At 36.4% G+C, this 26,639-nt stretch overlaps 1 protein-coding gene across 1 annotated transcript; it reads left to right on the forward strand.

The window, feature by feature from the left end:
* Positions 1 to 1,558: 1,558 nt before the first annotated feature.
* Positions 1,559 to 18,779, forward strand: LOC148947848 (Parkinson disease protein 7 homolog). The gene is made up of 6 exons (XM_089095114.1): positions 1,559 to 1,680; positions 9,037 to 9,198; positions 10,748 to 10,817; positions 14,540 to 14,662; positions 15,592 to 15,741; positions 18,671 to 18,779. The coding sequence occupies exons 1-5, from the start codon at positions 1,594 to 1,596 to the stop codon at positions 15,729 to 15,731; spliced, it is 582 nt and encodes a 193-aa protein (XP_088951240.1). The 5' UTR covers positions 1,559 to 1,593; the 3' UTR covers positions 15,732 to 15,741; positions 18,671 to 18,779.
* Positions 18,780 to 26,639: the final 7,860 nt, after the last annotated feature.

Consider the following 26,639-nt stretch of genomic DNA (forward strand, 5'->3'; position numbering starts at 1 on the left):
AAAGGGTCTGGGTTGTTAAAAATTGCTGAAAATTTTTTTCCAGCATACAAATAGCAGGCCAAACTTATAAATTCTTAATAAAAAGATAAAATTTAAAGTATTATTTTCCTTTTCCCTGAAAAGACTATCTCAATACAAAACGAACAGAAATTAATTAATAAAACTGTTTCCACAAAATAAGTTTTTCAAAGAAAAGTAAAGAACTTCATTAATTAAAAATGATCAAAAATAAAATAAAACAACCTATCAAGCTCGAAACTTCGAGAAAACATCATCTATTAAGAAATGAAAACTAAAATAAGCAGAAACTACAACTGATAACCGAGTCAGACTCAGGACAAGCAGAAACTAATGCGAACTATGTTGAAAATCCCTATCCTTTCAAAAGGCCAGGATATAATTTGCACTTTACTGAAAAAAATACAAATGAATGCGCATTGTCAGTTTAATATACATATACTCATATTAAGTAATCAAAATGTTAATATTATTTGATCTATTAAAGTTATAAAAGTAAAAACATTTATATTTTTTTTGTAAAGTGCAAATTATGTTCTGGCCTTGGGAAGGCATATGGGTTTTGAGCCCAACTTATGTTAATTTTGGCTCGTTTTGAGTTTGACTCGGTTATTTATTGTAATTTCTGTTCGTTTTGGGTTTCATGTATTTATCGATGCTCAATGGCTCCATGCAGAGCGAGCAAACTCACTTTTGTTACATCAGTTGTAACTGAAGTGATGTAACCGATGATTTAAAATAGTTGGTGTTGTTAAGCCATGGTATCTTACTTGTATACAGTGTTTTTTCGATGTTGTTGTTTTGTTTTTTTCACTTCCTTTTCGTATGTATTTGATGAACAGGAGATGTTTGAACCTCAAACTTTGAAAGTTATACACATTAGCCGAAATCATTAACAAAAAGAAAATGACTAAACACAAATGTTAAACATAAACACAACATAGGTTTTCCTGGGTCTAGTGGCTAAAAATGAGGATTCTACTTGGTCTGATCGACGGTGAACATAAACACTTTCCGCACGGCCCAACAAATTTCTGTTTTATCATATTGTTCTTGTATGTTTTTAGCCAACCAATTAAAAATCCTTACTAAAATCAAGTTGAGGTTGAACGTGCTTGGTGAAGTGGAATTTTTTTTATTATTTTTAATCAAAAAAATCGACGCGCCGTGGCGCGCCGCCAAAAAATTTCGGTGCACCTGGCGGCGCGCCGCCGCCGATATTAAATCACACATCCGCCGCCGTCATGTCGGCGTGGCGCGGTTTCGGGAACTATTGCTGAAGGCTCAGAAGAAACAAAAATAGTAGCTTCTGTGGATACTTTTAAACCATTCCGGGTAAAAAAATTTCTTTGCTCAATTTCATTTAGACCTTTATTTCAGATTGTTTTTAAAATCATGTCGGAGACCCTCCACTACATAGAAAAGCTTTCCCACAAAAGTTATTTTTAGCTTTTTCGGGACGTTAAAATTCCGTCAAAATTTCATTAAAACGCCGTTAAGATTCCGCCTGAGGAAAAATGGTGTATCCTTTGCCTGTGTATTGGCAACATTGAAACATTGGCAAAAATATTCAAAATGGCTAAGACTTGCCTCGTTTTACTTGCTGGAGGCTCAGAAGAAACAGAAGTAGTAGCTGCTGTGGATACTCTTAGACGTGCTGAAGTAATTAATTTTTTTTTAGTTCCAAGGGTAAAGATTTTAGCATAGAACCTTTTTTCATGTTAAAAGGACAGTTAAAATAGGCTATTGGTGGTCTGTAAAACTGAATTTTAAGCAATTTTTTTGAGCCTAGGCCTATTAATGAATCCGCCAATAAATTGGGTAAAATTCTAGTTTAGCTACTATGTACTTTCTTGCATAATGGTTAGGTTTGGAAAACGAAACTTTGGTAAAGTTCTATGAAATCATATTATTGAGTTAGGAATAAAGTGAATACACCATTTGATGCCTTTTGGTAAAATTCTACTCTAGCTACTTTTGGCTATGCTGGAAAGGGGTTAGGTTACGAAAATGATACTTTCAGGGATGGGTCTACAGGCTAAAGTTTGTCAAAGGAAGGTATTTTTAAGTACCTACTTCCATTCCTTCTCCCTCTAGAGGGTCCTGAAATTTGCCAACATGACAAGCTCATACCTAATGAAATTTTGAGAAAAAAACATTTTACCTTAATTTTCAGGTGTCAGTTTCTTTTTATCTGGCTTTAGTTATGAAAATGTAATTCCTGTTATTTGAATAGAGTTTTAAGCCAAGTCAATTTTTTTTTCAAAATTTAGGAAATTTATTTGCATATGTTTAAAACCATATAAATTAGGATTGAGCAAAGTTGTGAAGCTGAAAACAATTTTCTTGTACTTTATTTAATTTGAACATTTATTTTGCAAGGTTTCACTTTGATAACACACAGATTTTTAAAGGTCAGGACCTTCTAGAGGGAGAAGGAGTGGAGACAGGTACTTCAAAATACCTTTCCTGGGACACACATTAGCCTGTAGACCAATCCCTGAAAGTTTCATTTTCCTAACCTAACCCCTTTCCAAGATAGCCAAAAGTAGCTAAAGTAGAATTTTACCATAATGAGAAGTAGTGGAGGTAGGTACTTCAAAATATCTTCCCAGGACATACTTTAGTCTGTAGATCCCACCATCCCTGAAAATTTTATTTTCTTGCTTAACCACTTTCCAAGATAGCAAAAGCATCTAACCTATAATTCAACTAGAGAGAATACAAACAGTTGCATTAAATTCCTTATTTTATGCTCTTTATAAATAACATGGTTGATTTTCTGACAATGCACCCCACCTCTCTTTATTACTACTACAAAGAACTCACCATAGCACCAAGCTGCATGAGGCCAACACTGCCAGCCATGCTCCTTCTCCATCCCAATCTGTGCAAAACCTCCCTCTTTGTCTTCTCCCAGGAAGTTCCCAATTCCTCAAATCTTTCTTTGTAACATCCTTCCACCCTAACCAAGGACAACCTTCTTTTTGTTTATCCCTAAATGGTTAGCCACAAAGGACAGTCTTTGGCAATCTGTCATCCAAAGAACATGCCTTAGCCATCACAACCTTTTTGTCATAATAGCCCTAGAAAGTAGGATTAGACCACACTTTTTGTACAGTCTATTGTTTGAAATATGGTGTGTCAGTAAGGCATCCAAATAGTCTGCAGGCAATTTCTCTTGAAAATATTGCTCCATTTTTGGATTGCCCATGCTTCAGAACCATACTTGGTCACCATCATCACTATAGCTTTCAATTTTCTAATCTTGGCTTGTAGACTTATCTTCCTATTCTTAAAAAACTTTTTTCAAGTTTTTTATCAGATTCTCATCCTGTAGTCCTCTAGTATCATAGCTTCCTGGAAGGTAGTTACACTTCCTTAATTTTAGCTTTAAATTAAACCTAGACACTGCTAGATAGTGATATTTCAACAGCAATAACGGCACTCCAATATACCCTAGTATCTTGTAGTGATCTCGCCAGTCTTTGGCTTACAATAACATAATCAAAAAGGTTAGCTTTCTTACCATCATGTGAATACCATGTTAACTTATGAGCCATTTTGTGGCCAGATACTGTATTATTCATTACTAGATTGTTATACCTACAAAATTGCAGCAGTCTGTAGCCATTACTGTTTTACTTTCCTTTGCTGATTTCTAATCCTTCAAGATTAAACCTCCACAAAAGTTTTTCTGTATTTTGGATCAAAGATTTGCTCACATATTAAAGATTTCTTCTGTTAGGTAAGGTTTGGGAGCCTGTAGAGTTCTTTCAGGAGCCCAACACAGTTTAGTGGATTGGCTAGGTGACCAGTATTTGCCAACTCTAATCTTAAACTTCGTGATAGTGTCTATAGATGTAGTTGATTGTGTCTACAGTACTGATTTTGTATAAACTGGATAGAAACTATAGAAAATTTATTTAGAGTTGACTTGCTGTTGAAGTTTCTTTGTTTTACCTTAAGTCATAGTAAGATCATTGGGAAGAAATAAAGATAGAAGGTTTGAAGAGTTTAGGATTTTCCAAACATGAATGTCAACCCAACTTTATGAGTTGACAAAGAGATAGCTTTATGAAAAAAAAAAAAAATTGGATCTACAAAATCATTCTCTATCCTCTACTTAAAATTTATATGATTCTTGTATCAACCCAATATAGGATTGACATCACAGTCCTAGAAAGCATGCTGCAAAGACAAATAAATTTCTTCCCATCCTAGAAAAAATTTCACACAAAGATGATCTTAAATTATAAATTTGTCAATTTTTGTAAACATGAAGAAAAGGGCTGATGTTATCAAGCCACAAAAACTGCTCAACTCCAATAATGTAAGTCCCTTATTCATCCCGTCTTTGGTCAGCCAAATAAGTGGTCACCCACAAAAACTGTATTTTCCTGGGTGTTGAAGAAGGGAATGACTAAGCCTTTTTGATTTCTGTGTTATCTCCTTCTAGAAAAATCTCTCTTAGCAAACCACCTAGTTAGAAACTTTCAGCCCATTCAAGGCAGACAAGGGATGGTAAAAAGATGAGTAGAGGCTAGACTGAGATCCCCTCCAAATGTAATGATGCCAAGCCACTCCCAAGATGTCTAAAGGAGTTCTCTACCACCATAGTTGGCTGTTAAGCACAATTGAAGGGATTATTTGGCACCAAAACATAGGCCTACTGTCAAAGATCTGAGTTCCTTAGGATCATGCCTAAAATTTTCAGAAAGGAGAGGCATTCTGTTGTTCTAAACCCTTTTGTATTCTGAATAATTTGGACTAAGTTGCCATTTAGAATATATAATAACTTTAGAAAGTCTATAAACATAAAATATTCTGCCTGTATTACAAAAGTGGTTCTTGATTAGCTGTCATGTAGCCTGGCCCATCAGTTGGCTGTCATAGAACATTAACAAGCATTCATTTGTTATAGGGTTGCTGAAAAGTGGAATAGGATGCCATTAGAAGTAGTGAAATTGCCTAGTATACTCATATTTAAGATTTATATTAATGTATAAATAAATGCAAAAGGGAAAAACCAATTGCACATAACTAATATTTTTATTTAGTTGTTTGTAATTAGATTGATGATTTAGCCTAGTAATGATAGATTTTGTTGTTTTTTCTCATGACAAACTTGAGTTTCCCCCTTGTCAGTCTCCTATACTCTTCAGCCTTAGACTTATTGATAGGGCCTATTCATGCTTAAAAAAAAAAAAAAATCACAATGATGAATAGCCTGAAAACTGCCAACTTTGATTAAAAAACATCAAAGTAATTGCTTAATGTTTTATTTTCTTTGAAAGAATGCAGACATTTCTCTTGTCCTTGTTTCCACTAAATGTAATCTGTAATTGCTAGAGGTAGTATCTAGGTGTTTGAACAAAAGTTTCAGGTTAAATTATGATTTGGGAACTTGGAGAATGCATTCTACTTTAACCCCCCCCTCCAAATTTATCTGAAACTATTCAATAGTACATTTTATTTTTGCTGGCACCACTGCCTATCCACACAGTGGCGGACTAAAATAAGTGGACCATAGGCAATATTTTAATTCCAGGCCTATTTTTCAGTCAAGACACATGCTTTGCATTAGGTATTTTATTTTTAAAGCACATAGTATGTAGTTCGATTAAATTATTGGGTTACAAGAAAAAAAAATGAAAAAATAAAACACATGCACAAAAATTAAATAAATGTAACATATTAAAACAAACAAGAATACTTAAAAAATTATGCTTAGATCAATTAATTGTACAGTATTGCTTTAATTCTGCAAACTCGTCAATTAGTTTGTTATAAATGAAAGAGTTATTTAATAGCTCTTTTTTTTATATAAAGTAATGATATCTATTTAATTTTTGTTGGCCTAATGTGGATTCTATTTTTTCTTTTTTATTTTGACCATTAATGAGAATGATCTTTACCGTTTGCATTGCTTATGCGAAAGGTTAAATAAATTCTACAAATTATTTTTAAATTAGGAAACACTGCAATAATATTATTTTGAAGAAATGTCTTTACTTATAAAAGACTTATACTGTAATGCTTCATTTTTTAGAATTGCTTGGTTTAAATCTTATTCATAGCAATTTAATTTCGTTATTGAAAAGTCACTAACATCACTATCATAAAAACTTTATTTTTAATAGTCATATCTGTCAAATCTTTCTTTAATGTTGCTAATTTAAAAATCACATATAATTACAAAAATATTAATTTTAAAATGTTTTTTGCCACTGAGTCTTATTTCATTTTCTGGGATTTCATCATGAAATAGTTTTCGTTTTTTCTGAAAGCATTATTCCAAACCTGTATTATGTTCAGTTAGTAGCCTGCTATAAAATTTACCTGGCTATGTGTAGACTTCGTAAAGAATTTAAACTTAGAACCTCTTCTATTAAAGGTTCTGATGAGTAGTATATGATTTTGATAAAGCAGGCACAAAGAGTACCAGACTTTGAAAAAAAAACATATGATAATAGTTCAGTTTAACCTTCTATACAGAATGAAAAAAGGTCTTCAAGGTATAAATTGAAAGATATTATAACTCTTGATGCACTCCTGCCATTTGAAAGTTTTGAGGACGCATGGCTCTTGTTCAAAAAGAATGTCCTGGAATCAGCGACAGCAAATTTTGGAAGGAAAAAGCGCGCTAATAAATCGTGGGTTCAGTCAGATACGCTTGACGTCATAGAGCAGAGACGCAAGGCGAGGTTACTCGGTGACATGCCAACCTATAGAAGCCTTAATGGTGTATGCAACAAACTGATACAGCGAGACAAGAAGCTGTTTGTGGAAAGGAAGGCACATGAGCTAGAGGGTGCAGCCAAGAAAGGTGATGTTGGCAGTCTCTATAAGCATCTCAGTGATCTAACAGGCAACATAGCCCCCTCGGTTGCATTTGTTGTCTCTGTGCATGGCCATACACTCAGTGACAAAGCTGCCCAGGTCAGTCGATGGAAATACCACTTCTCAGGCCTCCTCAATGCCAAAGCCATAGCGCAGGCTGACCAGGAACTCATCAGCCTAGCCGCCAGCACCCAGAAACTGCTGACAAGTGACACAGAAACTCCTTTCACGTCATCAGAAATCTACAGAGCAGTAAAACGTTTGAAGAACAAAAAAGTGGCAGGCTATGTGGAATACCTGCTGAGCTCCTGAAGTATGCTGGATTGGTAATGCAACTTTGGCTCCACATGCTGTTTCTGTGGTTTGGTGCACAGAATGGATCCTGAAGGACTGGTGAGCTGGTATAATCCTGCCCTTATGGAAGAGAAAGGGGAGCAAGAGCATTTGTTCAAACTACAGAGGCATAACGCTACTTTCAGTGCCTGGAAAGCTCTTTGCTTTGACCCTGCTGGATAGATGCACGTGTATCCTCAGATGAAAGAGGAGAGTCCAGCAGGCAGGGTTTATGCCTGGGAGATCCACTGTCAAACAAATCTTTACCATGCGCCAGTTAATTGAGAAGACAAAGGGATTCAGGAGGAAAGCATATGTAGCCTTTGTGGACTTCAAGGCTGTGTTTGACTTGGTTGATCGCAACTCACTCTGGCTGATACTTTGATCAACTGGTCTACCAGACAAATACTGCAAGTTGTTCTAAAAGCTTTACGAAGAGACCGTGAGTTGCGTCCAAGTGTCAACGGCAAACGGAGCACGACATTCGGCATCAAAACTGGTGTACGCCAAGGGTGTGCTGCCACCCCGGAACTGTTCAATTGCGTGATAGACCATGTCATAACACGAACAACAAATCGCCTGCCCTTTGGTCTGCAGTTTGGAGATCCGTTCTGATGGATGCTGCTTCGCAGATGATCTTGGTCTTGTTGCTGACTCGATTGACCAGTTGACTGACGCTCTGGAGGTCCTGCAGGAAGAGGCAACAAAAGTGGGGCTGAAAATAAAATGGCTTAAAACAAAGATAACGGCAGTTGAGCCCCAAAGACCAGTCTCGCCTCCTGAGAACATAACTGTTTGTGTAGCTCCTGTTGAGGTTGTAAAAAACTTCACTTATCTTGGCTCTGTGCTGTCTAATGACGGCTCTATAGAGGAAGAGGTGTGCAGTCGAATTTCAAAAGCCTTGTCTATTGTCAGAAGACTCAACAATCTCTGGAGAATGCCGCATAGTGGAGGCAACAAAAGTGGGGCTGAAAATAAAATGGCTTAAAACGAAGATAACGGCAATTGAGCCCCAAAGCCCAGTCTCGCCTCCTGAGAACATAACTGTTTGTGGAGCTCCTGTTGAGGTTGTGAAAAACTTCACTTATCTTGGCTCCGGGCTGTCTAATGACGGCTCTATAGAGGAAGAGGTGTGCAGTCGAATTTCAAAAGCCTCGTCTGTCATCGGAAGGCTCAACAATCTCTGGAAAATGCCGCGTATATCTTGGCGCACGAAGATGCGAATTTATAACGCATCCGTAAGCTCGGTCCTCCTCTATGCAGCAGAAACCTGGCCTCTTAAATTAACAATCCTCAGCACGATAGACGTCTGCCAGACGAAACAGCTCCGTCGGATTGAGGAACTCCAATGGGGTGATTTTGTAAGCAACGCAAGGTTGCTCGCTTTTCACCTCCCTAGTGCTATTTCTCCGTCCAAACAGCGCAGCGTACTCTCAGATTGTTCGAACACCTCCTGCGTATGCCAACGACAACCCCAGCCCGAATAGTCTACGATTTTGACGCTAAAGCTCATGGTTGGTCTCGCACGAGGGGCAGACCTCAGACAAGGTGGAAGGATAGCTTCAAAAAATTCCTGGAGATGGCTAACATTGCTGTCGATGAGGCCCCACTAATAGCAGCAGACCGGTCAGTCTGATGGAGCAGAGTTGCGACGCTCTCTACACCGCCCCCAACCCGGCAGGAGCCTTAAGTCAAGTAAGTTTTCTTATTTACTCAGAATAAGAATCTTGTTTTTTTGGATGTCCTTAAGAATTCCCCTCTCCTCTTATGAAGTTTTGCCTAATTTGCTTTCAGCCGAGTTTCAAGAAACCCTAAATTCTAACTATTATTTCTCCTTAACAGATAAATGTGACCCTTGCTAGCCTTCATGGTAAGGATCCAGTGACCTGTAGCCGTGGGGTTATTATTGTTCCAGATGTATCATTGGATTATATTGATGATGAAGCTGTGTATAATGTTATTCTTGTACCAGGAGGACTCAAAGGGGTTGAAAATCTAAGTCAGGTATGTTACATTTATAGAGTGTATGATTGGTTTAACTTGGTTAAATTTGTCACTGAGGTAAGTCTGTCCCCAAAAAGTAATTTTTCCTGTGTTTGCTTTGCTATACTTCTCAGTTCAGCACTTTTGTTATGGGCACCATCTGTATATTATGGGCACCATCACCATCTAACGTTGGGTTGAAGAGGCATTCTTAACCGAAATTACTTGTTTTCACCAGTCATTTTCAGGACGCAGTGCTTGACAGAATTCTGGATGCTTGACAGAATTCTGGACTGGCACTTTTGACCGAAACCTGATTGGCACTTTTGGACTGATTTTTTTGAAGTCTAAGGTTTATGTTGATTCTTATTGTCAAGATTTTCTCATCTAAGTGTTTTATGTAAGTAAAAGCTGCGTGAACAAACATCAATTGTCAACCTTAACAAGTAAAATCTGATAAATTATACTACAATGGCTCAAAAGTAATTTTACCTAAGTGCTTTTTAATAATAAGTGAAATGATAATTTATACACCAATGAAGCAAAATAAAATACTACTTCAATTTTCATGGGCTAACAATAACTGTCAGCTTAGTTCAGAAACTGTCTTCAGCCCAGCTTGTGTAATAGTGTAAATACAAGATTTTTCACTTCTTGATAGACATCTTATTTAGCTACTAATGAAACATTTTCTTTTCATGAAATGTCCCTTCCCCCCAAATATCTTGAGAAGCTGCAAGGATAAAAATATTTGGACTGGAACAGAAAGGCGAAAAAGTGCTGTCAGATATTGGAGAATGGCAAAGAATAAACATTACAGTGGCAGCTAAACACTTAACAAAAAGCAGCAAAGTGCCAAGTTTGGAAAAATTGTCGGTTAGAAATGAAGTACCCTGATGGTTGTCTTGAGTAATTTGAAATACTCAGTGGTTCAATATTCAAATTCTGCAATAGTTTTGTTTTTATTAAAAGAGAAGTTTTGGTACTTGTATGATATAGCCCTGACCTAATATTCTTCATCAAACCAGAACTTGTTTCTCTGACGCTCGATCGTAATGAAATTTACCTAAGTATGATAAATATATAATACTTTAGAAACAAGTTTGGGCTATAAATTTAGACATTAGGGTGTTGGGGTTGAAGTATAGCGGGTCTTCAGGCCAAATGTGTTAGGTACAATTATTCTCTATATTATGAAGTAAGAATTGTTTTATAACTTCACAAGGTCCAAATACTTTACCCCCCCCCCCCACTAATGTGCAAATATATAGCCCAAATTATATTTTTCCCATCCATTCAGTCACCTCTCTCTGTCTTGTCTCACGCTAAGCTGCAAGAATCAAACAGAAAAAACCAATTCCACAGTGCGTCAATTGATGAGCAACTTGAGTGGTGGGGCTGTGTCATACTAGAACCGAAGTTTTTTTGTGAACAAAATTGAGAGGGGTAGGAAGGGACAATTTCTTTGCTTTTATGGGTTCATTAAGATCTTACTTTACATAACAATAACTAATATACCTTATGAAAACAAAATAGTGGTACTCTTTACTAAAGCTGTTTTTGTTTTAAGAGTCCAAAGGTCGCAAGGCTGCTGAAAAACCACGAGAAGAGGGGATCTATTATTGCTGCTATCTGTGCTGGTGAGTTCATCTTTTTTTTCATTGTTATTTTATATACTTGGATTCGAAGTAAATAGAGGTCTGACAAACAAAGATGCCTTTTTTGTGCGGCTTTTCACATTTTTGGCCAAATTTACTGGGGGAGTGCCTCTCTCCGGCAGCGGCCTCATCTCATTCTGAACTAAGGGGGGATAAGCAACCCCTGTGGGCCCCCAAAGTGGCTGGCTCACAGTTGTTTTAGAGCAACGTTACTAGACAGAGGTTAGCACAAGCCTCTCCCAAAATCAACTAATAATAGTAAGAAGCAATTTAAAAGTTTTTTTATGAGTACAGAGAACTTAAATTGGAAAGTAATTCACAGTTTTATTGCAAAACTGGGAACCAACGAGGTCTCATTTTTCCAAAAATACCAACCGTAGCCTCGCCAATGATTTCACACAGTTTTTTTTTTTTCACTAAACACCAACATCAGATCACTGAGGCTTTCGTTGTCCATTGTTGGTCTTAAATAGGTTCTAATCAGGCTTAATGTCGAAAAGAATTTCATTACAAGCCGTTGTAATGAAGATTTGTATAATTTTCAAAACTTCTGAATATGCTATCAACATTGCCTTCACAAAATTGTGAAGTTCTAAGAGATCTTTTGGCCTATTGCCTAAAGAGTCGATATATCTTCTCACAAGATATCGGTGTGCGAGGCAAACAGGGTTGTGTCAATGCAAGCTTCTTTGTAATGCGCTGCCACACTAGCTAGTAAGCTCGTATTACTAGCTAGTAATAGTGCAGAGGATCAACATCTAATGCAGAGATTGACTCTAACAGTGAGAGAGCATTCGTAAAGCGGCTTTCAAACTCACAGCACAATATGTCTATCACAAGAAAATAATCCCTTCTGAAAGCATCTTTAGTTGATTCTTTCACTTCAGCATGGTCACTTTTTCCCAAAGTCTACACGGTTACAAAATCAGGTAAGCTGGAAGCTACTTACTGTGCACGCTTTTGTGTTTTTCATGAGGAACCAGAATTCTGAAAATTTTGCAAATGGTCTTCAGTGAGGCCTACTCACGAAAAAATACCTTTGCTTTATGAAACATTACATCAAAAGCTTTTTCAGTTTGCATGTCAATAAATTTATCTCGCGTAGCTGCAGTAAGACCAGTAGCTCTAGAGAAAACTAGGTCTACCACCTACAGCTGCTCAAACAGAGAGTTTGTGAAAAAAAATCCGCTAGATGGAGTGTAAATATAAATTCAAATGTCTGAAGACTGGTTGCGAGTCCGTGGGTCTGAGCCCACGTTTTGGTAATTGATGAAACAACCAAGATACAGTTGTCTCTATTTAATACTTTGTTCACCGATATATATCAGTATGCCAATCTTGTAGTAGATGATTTCTCCAACTGAGGAACAGTTAAGCCAGCGGCTTTCTGATCAATTAACAAACAGTTGGTAGAGTATTGCTATTCGTGATAAAACAATACAGATCTTGAAGAATGGAGAAGAAAGATGCTATTCGTCTCAAGTTCTAAATACAATCACCCAACACAAGGTTGAGGCGGTGAATGTAAATTGCATGCGGTGCAACTGCTTTAATACCGGCTTGATACCTGAGTGTGGCTGCTCATGACACTGGCTTGATATTTTCGTAAAAAATCGAAAAAAAGCAAATCTGCCCCCCCCTTCTGGATGTCAAACAGTAATTACACTTACTCCCCCCTCCTCCATCCAAAATTTTCTTGAATTGGCACCAATTGGTATGTCTCTTATTTGTTTTGTTTTTTTCATGCTTTTCTCGCATTTTTTCTAAGTTGGTTCAAGCCAAGTCCCCCCCCTTCCATTGATAAGGCCTTTCAGTTGTGAAGCAGAAATATTTGGTCTTTGATTGTTGGTACAATTTCTCTTTAACTGTCCTATTAACAAATCGTGTGCTTTTTCCATATTTTCATTTTGTTATAATCTTGGGCATGTAAGATTAGGTACTGTCCTTCAAAATTTTAATCGATTCTTTGAATTGTCCTTTTATAAAACATAATGTATTTTTTTATATTTCCTGAAATCATAAAAAAACTGGTCTGAAATTCCCACTTTGATTGTCTCAAAATTCAAGAAGCTGTATTTCAAGACAATTCAAGAAACAAAATTCATGAAATAACCATTTGAATGAAATCAAATTTCAAATTTAGCGCGTTAATTGGAGTAAAAAAAATGTGGAATGAACTTGCAAAATCCCAAGTGGTCTGGTGTCTATTATAAATAATATGTCTATGGCTACTATGAATGCAAAAAGTCCGTCGTTGAACAAAATTTTGTTCTATTTACAAAATCCGGAAAAAGAGAAGACCTGAGTCACATACGACTTAGAAAAAAATCTGAACAGATTCAAGAACACTCTCAAAGAAATAAAGAGTACATAATACGTATATATAGAGGGGATCACTGCCCCAGAACCGCGTAACCGACAGTTATAATTTTGTTAAAGATCCTGCGTCGCCTTGTTTTATTGTAATGAAAGTCGGGCACCGTGGCCTTTACAACACGACAATAAAAATGTGGCATGAAATAAGGATTAGGAATAAAAAATAAATATCTTTGGAAATAAAGCTCACAATAGATTGTTGTGAAGTGCAGCTCTATTAGAAAAGGATTTGTTTTAAGTGAAAACACAATTTTTTCATACTTAAGATTAAATCAATATAATTGTGACTACTGTTTTGGGGCTACTCCAAAATCAGAGATGGGCTTTAGCCCAGCCAGCCCCTCCCAAATGACGCCTCTGCTCTCCGGTATACACATATCAGCTCAATATGTTAGCACTTATTACAATTTCTTTGTTTAAATACATAAAGACTTGGGACGGACATATAGTTAGCAATACTTCTTAAATAAGTCTTAAAGCAGTCACATTATAAATTTTAAACGCTGTACCGGCTGTTGTGATTGGGACGGGAGGGTGATGGTGGTTGAAGATTTAAAGGTAGTTGAAAGCGGCAAAATCGCCGCCTCGAACTCGTTCAAGCCCAGGCCCTTGTTGCCTAGGTTTTAGTTTTTTCGTCACCTTCGTTGTTATTATAGCAGGATCCTTTGCAGTTGCATATCTCCTTTGACCCTTGTTTGCTCGCCTTGGGACTACATGCCTAGGTAGACTTGCCCAGCTTGTCCCTATTTTCTAGAACAGGCCTTATTGTAGTACCGTCGAAATATTTTTAACGGTTATCATGTGATCACAAATTCTGTATTTTGTTTTCAAATAACTGATAGGGCAGTTTAATATCTAAACATCCAAATTTTTTTTGTCGTCTTGATCTGTTTTTCAAAAAAGGAAATATTTTTGTGTGGTGGTCATCATGAAGTGCTGATTTGTGCACGATCAGGATTCCTCTATCTTTCCTCCTAAATTCAGTTGTTATACTATGAAAGTCGTTTATAATGACAGTTAAATTTGTTGCACTCTAAGAAGCAAATATTGTATAATCCACTTGGAAGTGAATAAACATCTGTTTTTAAGGTCGCCTTTCAAACTGTTTTTCTTTTGTCAATGCTATATGGGACTTCAGGCCATGCCACGTCTTAAGATTAGTTAATGATTGGGTGTCAACTATCAGTAACATGCTCCTTTCTCACTCTTAACAAGTGCTGCGTGTGGCGCAAAACTTATCTAGGTTTGATATGAAGTTCTTACGTTACTATAGAGCAGTTTCGACTATCTTAGAGACAGTTTATCTCTTATTTAAATTTTTTTTTTAGGTCCATTGTGTCTAATGACTCATGGCATTGGTCTTGGTAAAAAAGTCACATCCCATCCAAGTGTTCAAGACAAACTGGTTGCTGGTGGCTATCAGTATTCAGAACAAATTGCATGCAAAGATGGTGTGTTTTTTGTACTTCTTTTTCTCTTTATTGTTAGGGTGGTCACCTATTGAATTTTTTTGGAGGGAAGGGGGGAGGGTAAGTATGCTGAAATGTTCTTGTGTGTGTGTGTGAGGGGGGGGGGGCAAACATGAAATTGTTATTTATTTTAAGGTACTATTTTGGAGCAGAATTATGGGAGAGAATGGTATTAAGTAGGAGGATAAAACTCTTAGATATCAATATTGCAGATGGTTTGAGTGTCCTTGGTGAAAGTGCTAGCAAAATGATTTATTTTTTAGAGTTGTTGGGAGTTCAGAGGACAAGAACAGGTTTGAGAATTAATGCTAAGAAGTTTTATGTGTGAACTAAGTGGCTTAGATTTGAAATAAATGAGGGTAAACGCTTAGCTCTAGGTACTAAAAAAATGGGCCGAGAAGACAGCTTCAAACACCTAGTGACAGCTTTACATACCGTCATTAGAAAGGATGGTGGTCGCAGTCCGTAAAAAGTAGAATAGCCAAAGTTCAGTGAGTTTTTTTTTCGCAGTTTAAAAAGGGGTATTGAAAATAATAGGACGAGTATTAGAGTTAAGATTAGGTTGCTAAAAGTCACGGTAATGAAAGTCGTCAGATATGGTTTTGAAATATGGGCGGTTCCAAATGTTTAAGAAGATATGCCAAATGTTTTTCAGAGGTGTTGAAAAACATTGTCTAATATTTTTTTTTAGGTATTCGTACAATAAGCTGTACAAAAACACGGTCTAGACTACCGGCTACAACGAAAGGAAGGTTAGGATGATTTGGTTTAGTTTTTCGGATGAAGGATGGGTAGCTGCTAAAAATTATACTTTTTGACAGTCTATTATAGGCTATGCTAAACGCAGTCTATCCTTTAAAAGGGTAGGACCTGGCTTTAATTTGAATTGATTTAGCAATTTTTGGTTTCAGGCAAAATAATTACGAGTCGTGGACCTGGAACTGCGATAAACTTCGCTTTGCTGATAATTCACGAGTTACTATCGCCTGAAGTTTGTGAAAAAATTGCAAAGTTTATGGTTATGCAGCCTGTCGACTATAGTGCTTTCTGATTTTGAAAAGGTAATTTTTTTGCATGTTCGGGGAGGGGGGGGGGCATCTGAATTTCTAGCTTATTCAGGTACAGTTCATAAATGAAGACCATTATTCTTACTGCATCATTAAAGGAGGCTCCGAGACTAATAAATTTATTATGAAGAGGGGGGGGGCATTTTTGAGCTGGTAAGCTATCCTTTTTTGATATTGCTTGAAATGTGTCCCTCCCATCTGAATTTCCTAAAAATATAACTAAAAAGAAGGAGATATAACAGAGGCTTCAATTGGCGGGGTGGGGGGAGGAGATCCTTTGCCCCTCCCTAGAACTTGAAAAAGGTCTTTTTTTGGGGGGGGAGGGGTATTTTTTAACAAAAAATGCCTTTGTTTGGCAATTTCATGAAAAAATGAACGAGTATTTTGCCCCAATTCATAAATTTTCGTGAACTATCTCTAAAAAGCTTTGGAGTTTTTTTTTTAAATAAGTGTGATTATCGGGAGGTTAGATATTTGCCCTTAAAAAATAAACTTTGTTTAAGCCTTTCGGAATCTCGCTCGTCAGTGTTGACGCTATATCTGTAACCACGGGAGGAAAGAGTCATTTATCTTCCCATCCTTCTGATAAATGTCCAAATGGCCCCTAGAAAACTTCATACATAAATGCCTTTTTGGAGGTTAGAGATTAAACTGAAATTTTGGCTGTGTCTGCTTCTGATTGCAATTTTTTTTTTTCTGTATGCGAATAATATTTATGTTGTCCGCAGACAATTTCTAAATTTATTTTTAATTTGTACTAGGCAGCCGTTTATTTCGTGACTCTTGTTTCAAAAATGTTTACCTATATATGGTTTTTTATGAAGTTCAATGTAACACAGGGAAATCAATAAAAAGAAAAAATAATAGTAAAGTAACAAACTCATAGGGATATTCGGTAATATAATCAAGTTTATATATTCGTTCGGTAGCAAATTATTAAGCATAATCACTTGATACTCACAAGGGCGATTTCGCCCATGTCACATCCATCCCTAAAGATGAGATGCCACTAGTTAAATATTTTTGTTTTCCTTGTGCTGTGGTTCTTTTTTCTTTCACATACACCCATTAAAGGTCGTTTCTACATACCTATCCTTTAGGGAGTGTTTCAAGCGGGAAAAATTCACATTATTATTACTGTTTTGGATATCTTGACAACGACCATTTTTACAATCATTTTCGGTAGTGGTATGATATTATTTTGATATATTATGATATTATCTGAAAAAAACAGAAGAGCTTTAATAGAGTTGTCAGAATTCCCAAAAGGGTTCGTTTTTTCGTTTACTGTACCGTTTGAAATTTTTGAGGAAACTGCTAATATGTAACTCAAGTTGGTCTGCGTGAAAACAAAAACAAACAGAGTTAACCCTTACACATGGAATGCTAAAGAAGTTTGCCCTTTTTAACTTTATTATGTGCTGCTATGCTAACTTTGGCACTAATCTGTTTATTCAACTGTGTTGAGCATATACAGTCTATGGCACATGTTAGTGCCTTGTTATATCTTACTTATGTGCTTGCAGCTGGAACAGACTTTTTTCGCCTCAAGCGGCATTTGAACAAAGCTTCTAAATGATGGTTTCTCACCATGGTCAAGTCTTGTACCAATTCTTCGGTGAACCTCAGGCAGTATTTTTTTCTATCTGTGACCGTTAGTTAAATTTTGTGCAGGTGGAATTTTGGGTGGTCATCCTCAAGTGAATTGGGACTGAGTTTTCAAACGATGCATTTTGCATGGTGAATTGTTGCATCTTCTTTGTTATACAATTAAGTGGAACTTTTTCTAAACAAGATAAACTGCTTTGCAAACAACACCAAATTATTTGATCTGCTGTTTAAATTTTAAGCAAACATATCTATTCATTGAATCTCCATTAAAAGAAATCTGCAGATGTCTTTGAAGGGATAGTCTTCCTCAGGGAGGTCATTCGGGGGGAAGGTCCCTCAAGACAGTCTATTTCTTGAATAGTCAATTCTACATATATTCTTCTGGTTGGGATTGTAATGAATTTTTTGTCTATATGTCAGTCTTGTTGCCTGGACAAACATACTCACAAGAAGAACCAGTCACTTAGGAGGAGGAGGTAAATGATTTACTTCTAGAACATTGTCATTACTTCTAGAAACATTGTCATTGTCGTTTACTTCTAGAAACATTGTCATTAAGGCTCTGAGGACCTATCTTTCGAAGGGAGCCTCCGGTGTTTGCCAGTGCTGTACTTTGTCCTACTTCTACCGTTTTGGATCTTCTACAGTAGCTTCACTAAAGTTTGTGGAGCCTCAATGTTGGCTCCGTACAGCCACAGTTGGCGAAATGTCCTGTTGCACGGACTAGTATGAACAGACTACCTAAGAAGCCGACTTTACAGGGGTGTGAGTGATTGAGAGAAGGATAATGCAAAGTTGGATAAACGTTATGTTATTAATCTGGTTGTGTTGATTATGGGATAGAACAAATTTAAGTACCCTGTTTTATTGCGAATTTTAATAGGGACCGATTAAACTGTCCAATTTTTCCAATTGCATTAAATATCCCAATTATTTTATTTGGCTATTTTTTATTTATTCTGACCTGCCATTTTATCAGTGATGTTAGTACCGATAGATACTAACATCGTTGAGTATCGAATGATACGGCTGATATAACGACAGATGTCGATATCTACCGATATAACGATAGATGTCAATACCTATCGATACAACGATAGATATCGTTAATATTGATAGATGAGTAGTGATGTTAGTATCGATAGATACGGTCTTCAATTGGTCTTAAAATTATATCGTATGTTTTTTTTCTTTGACGTGCTTGTGCTCTTTGTGTTCTTTTTATCGAAAAAATTATATTTTACTTTTTATAAATTAAATTTTATTTTGTTGGTTAGTATAAATGTCACTGATAAAGTATTATTTTTTTCAGGCCTACTTCCAATACTCCCATGGCTTAGAAACTATCTCCGATCTAATTGAAGAAATTAAGTACCTTTTTCCTGTAGTATCTGTAGCTATTAAATTGAATTAGAATTTAACTTCTTCTGATAAAAGTAAGGCAGCTACCAAATACTGATCATAGAATCACGTAACTGTAAACAGTAGATCCGTCAGTATGATAGTGAATTAGTGATTGTCTAAATTTATCGTAGCATTTTGAGAATGTGTTAAACCTTGAAATGGAATAGAAAATAGTGGGAAAATGTTCGATATTTGGAAGTGAAGGAGTTTTTTTTAATAAGGAGGAGTTAGAGACGGCGCCAAAATAGATTAAAAGTAATTAAGCTTCAGATACTGATAGTATGTAAACGTTTTATTGAAATATTGTGATTATGAAGCTAGAAATGACAAAAAAATCCCGTCAAATATGAACATGATTTGTGACAAATGGGGAAATACTAGCGATTATTGGAAATTTTCAGTTATATCCCTTTGCAAGAAAGGTGATAAGAGTGACTGTAGTTTTTATACTATTTAACTTGATATCCACTGGAAGCCAATTACGTAGTATAATCAAGGCCGTATTCAGGATTTTTTTCGGAGGGGGTTTTACAAAAAAAATTTCGGGGGGGGGGGGGTTTGCACAAAAAAAAACTTGAAAAAACACATACAAAATTCTTTTATATCCATTTTCTTTACGTTTTTACGAGTCAGACAAAACATTTCTGGGGGGGGGGTGTTCAAACCCCCCTAACTCCCGTCTGGGTACGGCCTTGAGTATAATGATAGGTATTAAACTTTGAGATATAGAAACATAGTAAATAAAGTTTAAAGAAAAGAACAGTATGGTTCTACGAAAAAGAAAGGATGCATTGACCAAATTTTGCCACTTAGATTAGTAATTGGTAAGCATCTGAATCATCGAGTTCTTCCAATAATGTCAATCAATAAGCAATAACAAAGACAATATCCCGAAGGGCTCAATGGCCCATTATTTGGGAAACCACTTACAATAATTAATTAATAACAAAACTGGGCATATCCATGCTAAACTACGCCTGAATTTAAATCGATAAGGAATAAGAAATCAACTCACCGACAGTTCCCACATATACGGCTATCCTCCCATCACCCGATAATCAAAGACACATTAAAATTTTGTCTGCGTTATCGAGGATCCAACGCTAACTAAACGACACCCAACAAAAATAGAAAATCCAATAACAACTAAAACCTATTTAACGTTTACTTTCAATGAAAAACTTTTCATCTCTTTCTTAAGCGAACCAAGTGTTCGTGACTGCCAGATCTCATCAGGAATCCAGTTCCAAGTATGCCCCACAGTCACGGCCAGACCGAAGTATGAACGAACCGAGGGAGTAGGCGGAATTGTTGCATCCTCCCAGTTACGAACTGTGTACGGATTTACATCCCTTACTAGTTTAAATAGTCCAGAAAAACAACATGGAAGCTCTCTGTGGAAGTATTCATATACCGGTGAAGCTAGAGATGTAATATAAATACCCTTCATCTTCAGGATAACAACAGGAGTGTGTGTAGTGCACTGTAGTACTCTTGCCACTTTCTTTTAAAGATGGTGAACAGATGCAAGTATAGAAGGAAATGTAGACATCCAAACAGACGAACAGTAACGCATATAAGGATAAATAATAGATATGTATAAAAGAGGGAGGATAAGAAAAGAAAATACTTGATTTAATTTAAGGACGTACTTGCTTTAATTATTGCCTGAATATGACACTTAAAGAATAGATTTTAATCCAAAAGAGCTCCCAGGAACCACACATATTGATCCTGGGCTGATTTACGAGGCTTCATAGTGTTCGAAATTCACGTGTTGTGGAGCTAATCATACCTGTACGAGAAAAAAAAATCAGAAGATACGACTTTTTTACATTTAAAGCTAGTAGATTTACTTGCGTATTTTCTCAGTCATTTTTTGAAGCTTTAATGTAAGGGATGATTCATCCAGAGCCGTGGCACCTAGAGTACAGTCATCTGCAAATGCCACCAATTCTTTCCGATTATCAAATGTGGACACCGGCGCAGTCTGAAAGTAATTTTTAAGACACAATCCGCAGCAGACATTGGTAATTGGGTAGTTGGTCGGTAGTGGTCGTTCAAATACATTAGGAAGAGGGTTGGCCCATGAATTGAACCTTGGGGTACTCCGGATTCTATTGGAACTTGCTCGTATGCAGCTTCCGTAGCAATAAAACCCTTTTAGTCTTAAATTTTACAGATTTTCAAAAGGCATTTGGTTCAGCTCATAGAAAAGCTTTAATGAAGGTCCTATTCTTGTATGAGATACCAAAGAACTATATTAAAGGGATTGGTGTTATTTACAAGAATAATAATGCTGCAATTAAGGTGGGAAGTAAGGCTAGTAGCTAGTTTGGTGTGGAATCATGAATTTTGTAGGGTTCTGTCTTATCCCACTTTAGGCAGATTATTTAGATGTTCTTTGTCCTAAGGAACACAACAAAGGCTAATGGAGAATATGGTATTAAATGGAAAGGTGAAACTCTTCTAGAACTACACTGTAGATGATTGAAGTGTTACAGATAAAGATGCCAGCAAAATGAGTGTTTTTGTAGATTTTGACAGGCAAGGATAAGACAGTAGGTTTGAAAATTTTTGTCAAGATGATTAAGTCACTTTAACTAGTGGAAAATGTGGACGAAGAGGGGATTGTTATTTAATGATAACATCGACAGAGTTTATAGCTTCACCTAACTTGGAATCATTATTAGTAACGATGTTGGATGCATTAATGTTTTAGAAAGTAGAGTAACCAAGTTTCAAAGAGTTATTTTGCGGTTAAAATAAGTTTTTGAGAGTAAAAATTTAATTTTTGAATCTAATTCGAATCTATAAGTCTTTCGATGCAACTTTCATCAGGGTGTTGGAAGTCATGGCAATGACAGTGGTCAAGCATGGCTGTGAAACGTTAGTTCTTTGAAAAGTTGGGGAAGATGGGCTAGATGTTTTCCAGGAAATTTTCAAAGGATTGAACTATTTTCTTGACTTATATTAAATAATAAGCTGTGTGAGAAGCGTTGCTTCATCTTACTTTCCAAGGCTATAAGGGAGGAATGCCAAGTTGGTTAGATCGCGTCTTACGATGATAGGCTGCTAAAAATTGTGCTTATTGGCTATCTGTCTGCGGTCAATACTAAAGCAGGGCTCCTTCAAACGGTGTAGAAAGAGGTCACCAGAAAGAATTTAAAGGAAAGTGCAAGCTCATGGAATCGAGCCAGTGGTGAAGTTTTGAACAGATTGGGTTGAAGGAGGATCGGGAGGTGCAGTTTTGGCCTCAAGTGGCTTTGTATTGTGATGAGTAGCCAGTTGTAGCAGTAGATTTAGGTTTAGAATCATTGAGTACACAATTTTGATATAAAGAAAATCAGAATATGTAATTTTTTACGTGGACCATTGCTGGGAGTTACACAGATACACGTTCTCTCCAAAGGCGGTTTTAGGGGAGGGACAGAGGGGGGACTTGCCCCGGGCACAGAAATTTTAGTGGCGCAAAATTTCAAGTAAATAATCTAATGATTATAATCGTTCTGTAATTTTGAAATTGTTTTTCTATTAAAATAAAGTAGAGAGTGAACTCAATCAATGAAAATAATTGATAAATTATTAATTAATTAAAAATTAAAAAAAACAGTTAAATACTAAATTATTAGTTAATTAATAAATTGGAAAATTGTTTTGTTAAAAATAAAAATTTTGTTAAATTTTGGCCTGGAAATTCTATGAGAGACAGGGGGAAGGCGCTAATCAAGATTTTGCCTCGGGCGCAAGAGAAGTCAGAACCACCACTGGTTCTCCTTTTTAGAGCAAAATTGCCATACTCTGCCATACTGCCATACATAAAAAAGTGATTTTGAGATGATCCTCTTTTAAATTTTGAATGCTCCTAGTTCTTATTTTACGACACTAAACCGAAATATGTAATTTAATAAGTAATTGTGCCATAGCGTGTTTTGCGTAACCGTAGCGTAAGATATATTATTTGTAGTCAATGAGGCCAGATTTCAGTGTTAAAGAAAACTTAACTACGATCAATAAAATGAGATAATTCAAAAGCTAGGTGGCATTTTTTTTTGCAAGATTAAGAATTTTAGCCTGTTTCCTTATATAAAAATGTTTTAGCCATTTCGATTTCCTTCCGTTTCAATTTGTCCATTTTGTTTTCCCATATCTTGTTATGTTTTCGAGATGCTGAGAAACTTCAGCGTTATTCATAGTGTAGTGCATCTTCTTTTTTTATTTTATACAAATATTAGCAAAATGGGTATTTTGGTTCGAAAATTTTTTCCCGCATTTTGTATTCCTAAATTATCCCCTAGAACAGAAAATGTTTCATTGATAATAGTCAGGAAACTGACAGCCTATTTTCAAGTTTTTTGTTCTCCAATAAAACTTGTATTATGTAGCATGCCTCTTTTCGAATTAACGCTTTTCAAAAAATATTTAAACGTCATAGTGGTAGCGCGGTTGTTTCAACGCTCTGCTTCCCCTAAGCTCAGGATGTTGAAGAAATTTGCATAAAGCTATGGCACGACAGGAGCAGTATTGCCAGATGTAGCATAATTATCCTGAACGTAGTATAATTACGAAGCGAAAGCATCGAAGCATAATCCTCCTTAAGATAGCATAATTGTAGTATAATGTAAGAAAATGTAGGGCAACTTATAACATCACATCTAAAAATAGAACAAACTTTATTCTTTTGAAATATATTTGCCATTCGGTCCATTTGTGGACCGAATGCTGCTGCTGCTACTACAGCTGCTGCTGCTACAGCTGAGAAACCAAAGATTGTCGAAGTATTTGCGAGGATGGTTGTGAGGACAGTGATTCCCTTTGAAGTCTCTTCAGTTTGTAAATGCCAAAAAGGCTACGGGAACCAAAAGAAAAAGTGTTCCATCACGAAGTATAGTAGTGAACGGATTCCCAAGTCTCGTGCATAAACCTAACTGATACTGGCTCCCGGTGATGCAAGCTACCATATATTTTTACCGACTCCAGAAAGGAAGACTCGAGCAAAATGATTACTCATTTATGTGGAGAAAAATTCGCGAAACGAGAAACTTCACTGACGAAAGTATGTTTCAGATATCGCAGAACTAGCCAAGAGAGCTCTGTCCCTGCTGCATTTGAACGCAGGCTCAGAAAGAATTTTTTCTTGGCTGAGTGATGTTAGGACTGAAAATCGCAACAAGTTGAAGAAAGAAAGAATTGAATCCGTCCTGGTTATGAAATCGCAAGTAGAATTTACGAAATTTACAGTTTGCTGCAGATACGTCCCTACGCACAATCAGGTAAGATTCCACGATCGTGAAAAACCTTAAGTAGCCCCTCCGAAAGCAATCTTTAATCCGAAAGCAAAGATTGAAAGATTCGTAGATATGAATTGCATTTTTTTGTTCCTTTTTTTACGTTTACGAAGGAAAATTTTGATGATAAGGGAGGACACTATGTTTCCAAAGTCGACTGCTTCTGGAAGAAAGATAACTTAAGATAAAAACTGTTTTTATCCTATATTTAGTCTTTCTGTTTGTAGTTCTACTTTCCGTTGCTTATACCGTGCTTTTGCTTCCTTAGGGAGTTAAAAATAGATTAAAATTATTTTCAGATTATATTCTATTCAGAACTTTTATAAAGATAAGACAGAGTTGGCTTTTCTTTCATCAGAAAAAATACCAACATACAACTGATTAACTTGTTCATGAATTCGGGGAAATAACAAAATTGTAGCATAATTGTTTCTAAAAAAGCATAATTTTGGGCTCAAGAAATCACAATCCTCTCTTTGAGGTCTGGCAACACTGGACAGGAGTCTGGTCCAACTGACAGCTAATCAGGGGGCTATTTTCTCTCCATGGATAACTAATAATTTGACTGGCTTGCAAAAATATTTCACAGAAATAAAGCAATGGAACTAAAGTACACTTTTTTAACGTAGATGCATAGGGCAATAATCTTCCCTTGAAAATGTCTTCATGTGGATGAATATTTGTTTCGTTTCTATTTTCAGATCACTGTTGAACAAAAAATTCTCTGGTCGGAAAATCATGGAGGAATAAAATTGAAAAATCTAGAATTTTTCAGACCGGGCAATTGAATCGAAAAGTTTATAGTACTTTCGATTTCTTCAAGATCTCAGTTTTTTAGGCCCCAGACCAACAAATTTTACTTAAAAAGAAAAGCTGCCTAGGTACACTTTTGATATCTTTTTTTGTTTTTTAGAAAAAAGTAAGAGAATCCAGACCGGCTGAATTTTTAAGGTCGTTTTTCAGATATCAGTTGTGAAAAAATCTTTTTCTAACATCTTGGCACGGCCGTTAATAGGGTGAGGGGCGATTGGATTAAGCTGCCCCGGACGCCGGTACTGGGGTATCACGGCTTGGGGCACAGCGGCCATGCACATTTTTAATGAATTATTAGACAAAAACTTTGACATTTTCTGTGCTGCCTAAAATTGACTATCTGTCAGTTTTTTTTTTTTTTTTTTTTTTTTTTTTTTTTTTTTTTGTATATAGAACATCTTAGATTTTGACAATTCTAGACAGTAAAACCCAAGATACAAACACAGTCAGTCAACTAAACATTGGTCAACCAATATTTAATTAATTATTTGTTGCCACAACTGTCTTAGCTTATAAATGGGTTCACTCGCCAAACACTCTAGGCAGACAGGCTCTTTTAGGTTTTGGAAGCTTATTTCCCTTGCAATTCTAGGCAACTTGTTGGTCCAACTAATACTGAATTAAGTTTTTGTTAGTGCAGATGTCTCAGTTATATAGATTGGGTCACTTGCCTGTCTGACACTCTAAGTAGTTTGGGCCCTTAGTATTAGGCTTTAAACGCTTGTTTCCCTGTCACTCCAAGCAAATTAACAGTCCTGTGTCAAATTCTAAAATCTTGGTCAACCTGCCTAAGACCCTAGGCCGACTTGCCTTGTTTGCCTCTCATTTCAGACAATATAAAGGTCCTATGTCAGTTTTAAATTTTTGGTCAACATGCCTGAGACTCTAGGCAGGCGTGCCTTTCCAAAAGCTAACACACAAGTATTTGTCCAATAAAAGAGTCATACTTAGTTCCGCCGTCTACCCCTGCCTTTTAACCAAACACTTGGAAAACTATATGTTTCACCGTTCGCCTGCAAGTTCAGGGGACTTGTTGGTCATCTGTCAATCCTATGACAAGGTATTCCACCTTTAGACTACAAGTGGCCAATCCTATTAGGCTTAGATTTCACTTATTCACCACCTGTTAGTTCAAGCAAATTCAGTCCCAGAGTTTGTATACAAATCCAGTGGACATTGTCCGTCACTCGTCAACCCAAAATCAATCCAATTTCTTTTCCCTTATTTCTGCGACTATCTTGCCTTAGTTCTGCCCTAGCAATAACATATGTATGGATGATTGATAGATTTATCTATCAACATCATTTTCGTACAATCCTTAAAAGGGCTTATCCCACATTTACCTCTCAATCACTCGAACTATATGTCTTGGCTTTTTCTACAATTAGCCATGTCTTGACTCTTGATGCCTATTGCAAAATACTTGATTTTCAATTTAAAATCAACGGAATACTTGAATTGAAAATCAAGTATTTTGCAGTAGGTATCAAGTCACAGCTAATTGTAGAAAAGCTAAGACAGATAGTTCGAGTGATTGAGAGGTAAATCTGGGATAAGCCCTTTTAAGCATTGTATAAAAATGATCCGTTGATTTTGAATTGGAAACAAGTATTTTGCAGTAGGCACCAAGACGTGGCTAATTGTAGAAAAAGCCAAGAGATATAGTTCGAGTGATTGAGAGGTAAATCTGGGATAAGCGCTTTTAAGGACTGTATAAAAATAATGTTATTTCATTTATTGATAGATAAGTCTACTGGGATATCATTTGAAAGATCT

Source organism: Artemia sp. Qi Xiang Cuo, chromosome 10, assembly GCF_049724085.1.
Source record: "Artemia sp. Qi Xiang Cuo chromosome 10, ASM4972408v1, whole genome shotgun sequence".
NCBI classification, from domain to species: domain Eukaryota; kingdom Metazoa; phylum Arthropoda; class Branchiopoda; order Anostraca; family Artemiidae; genus Artemia; species Artemia sp. Qi Xiang Cuo.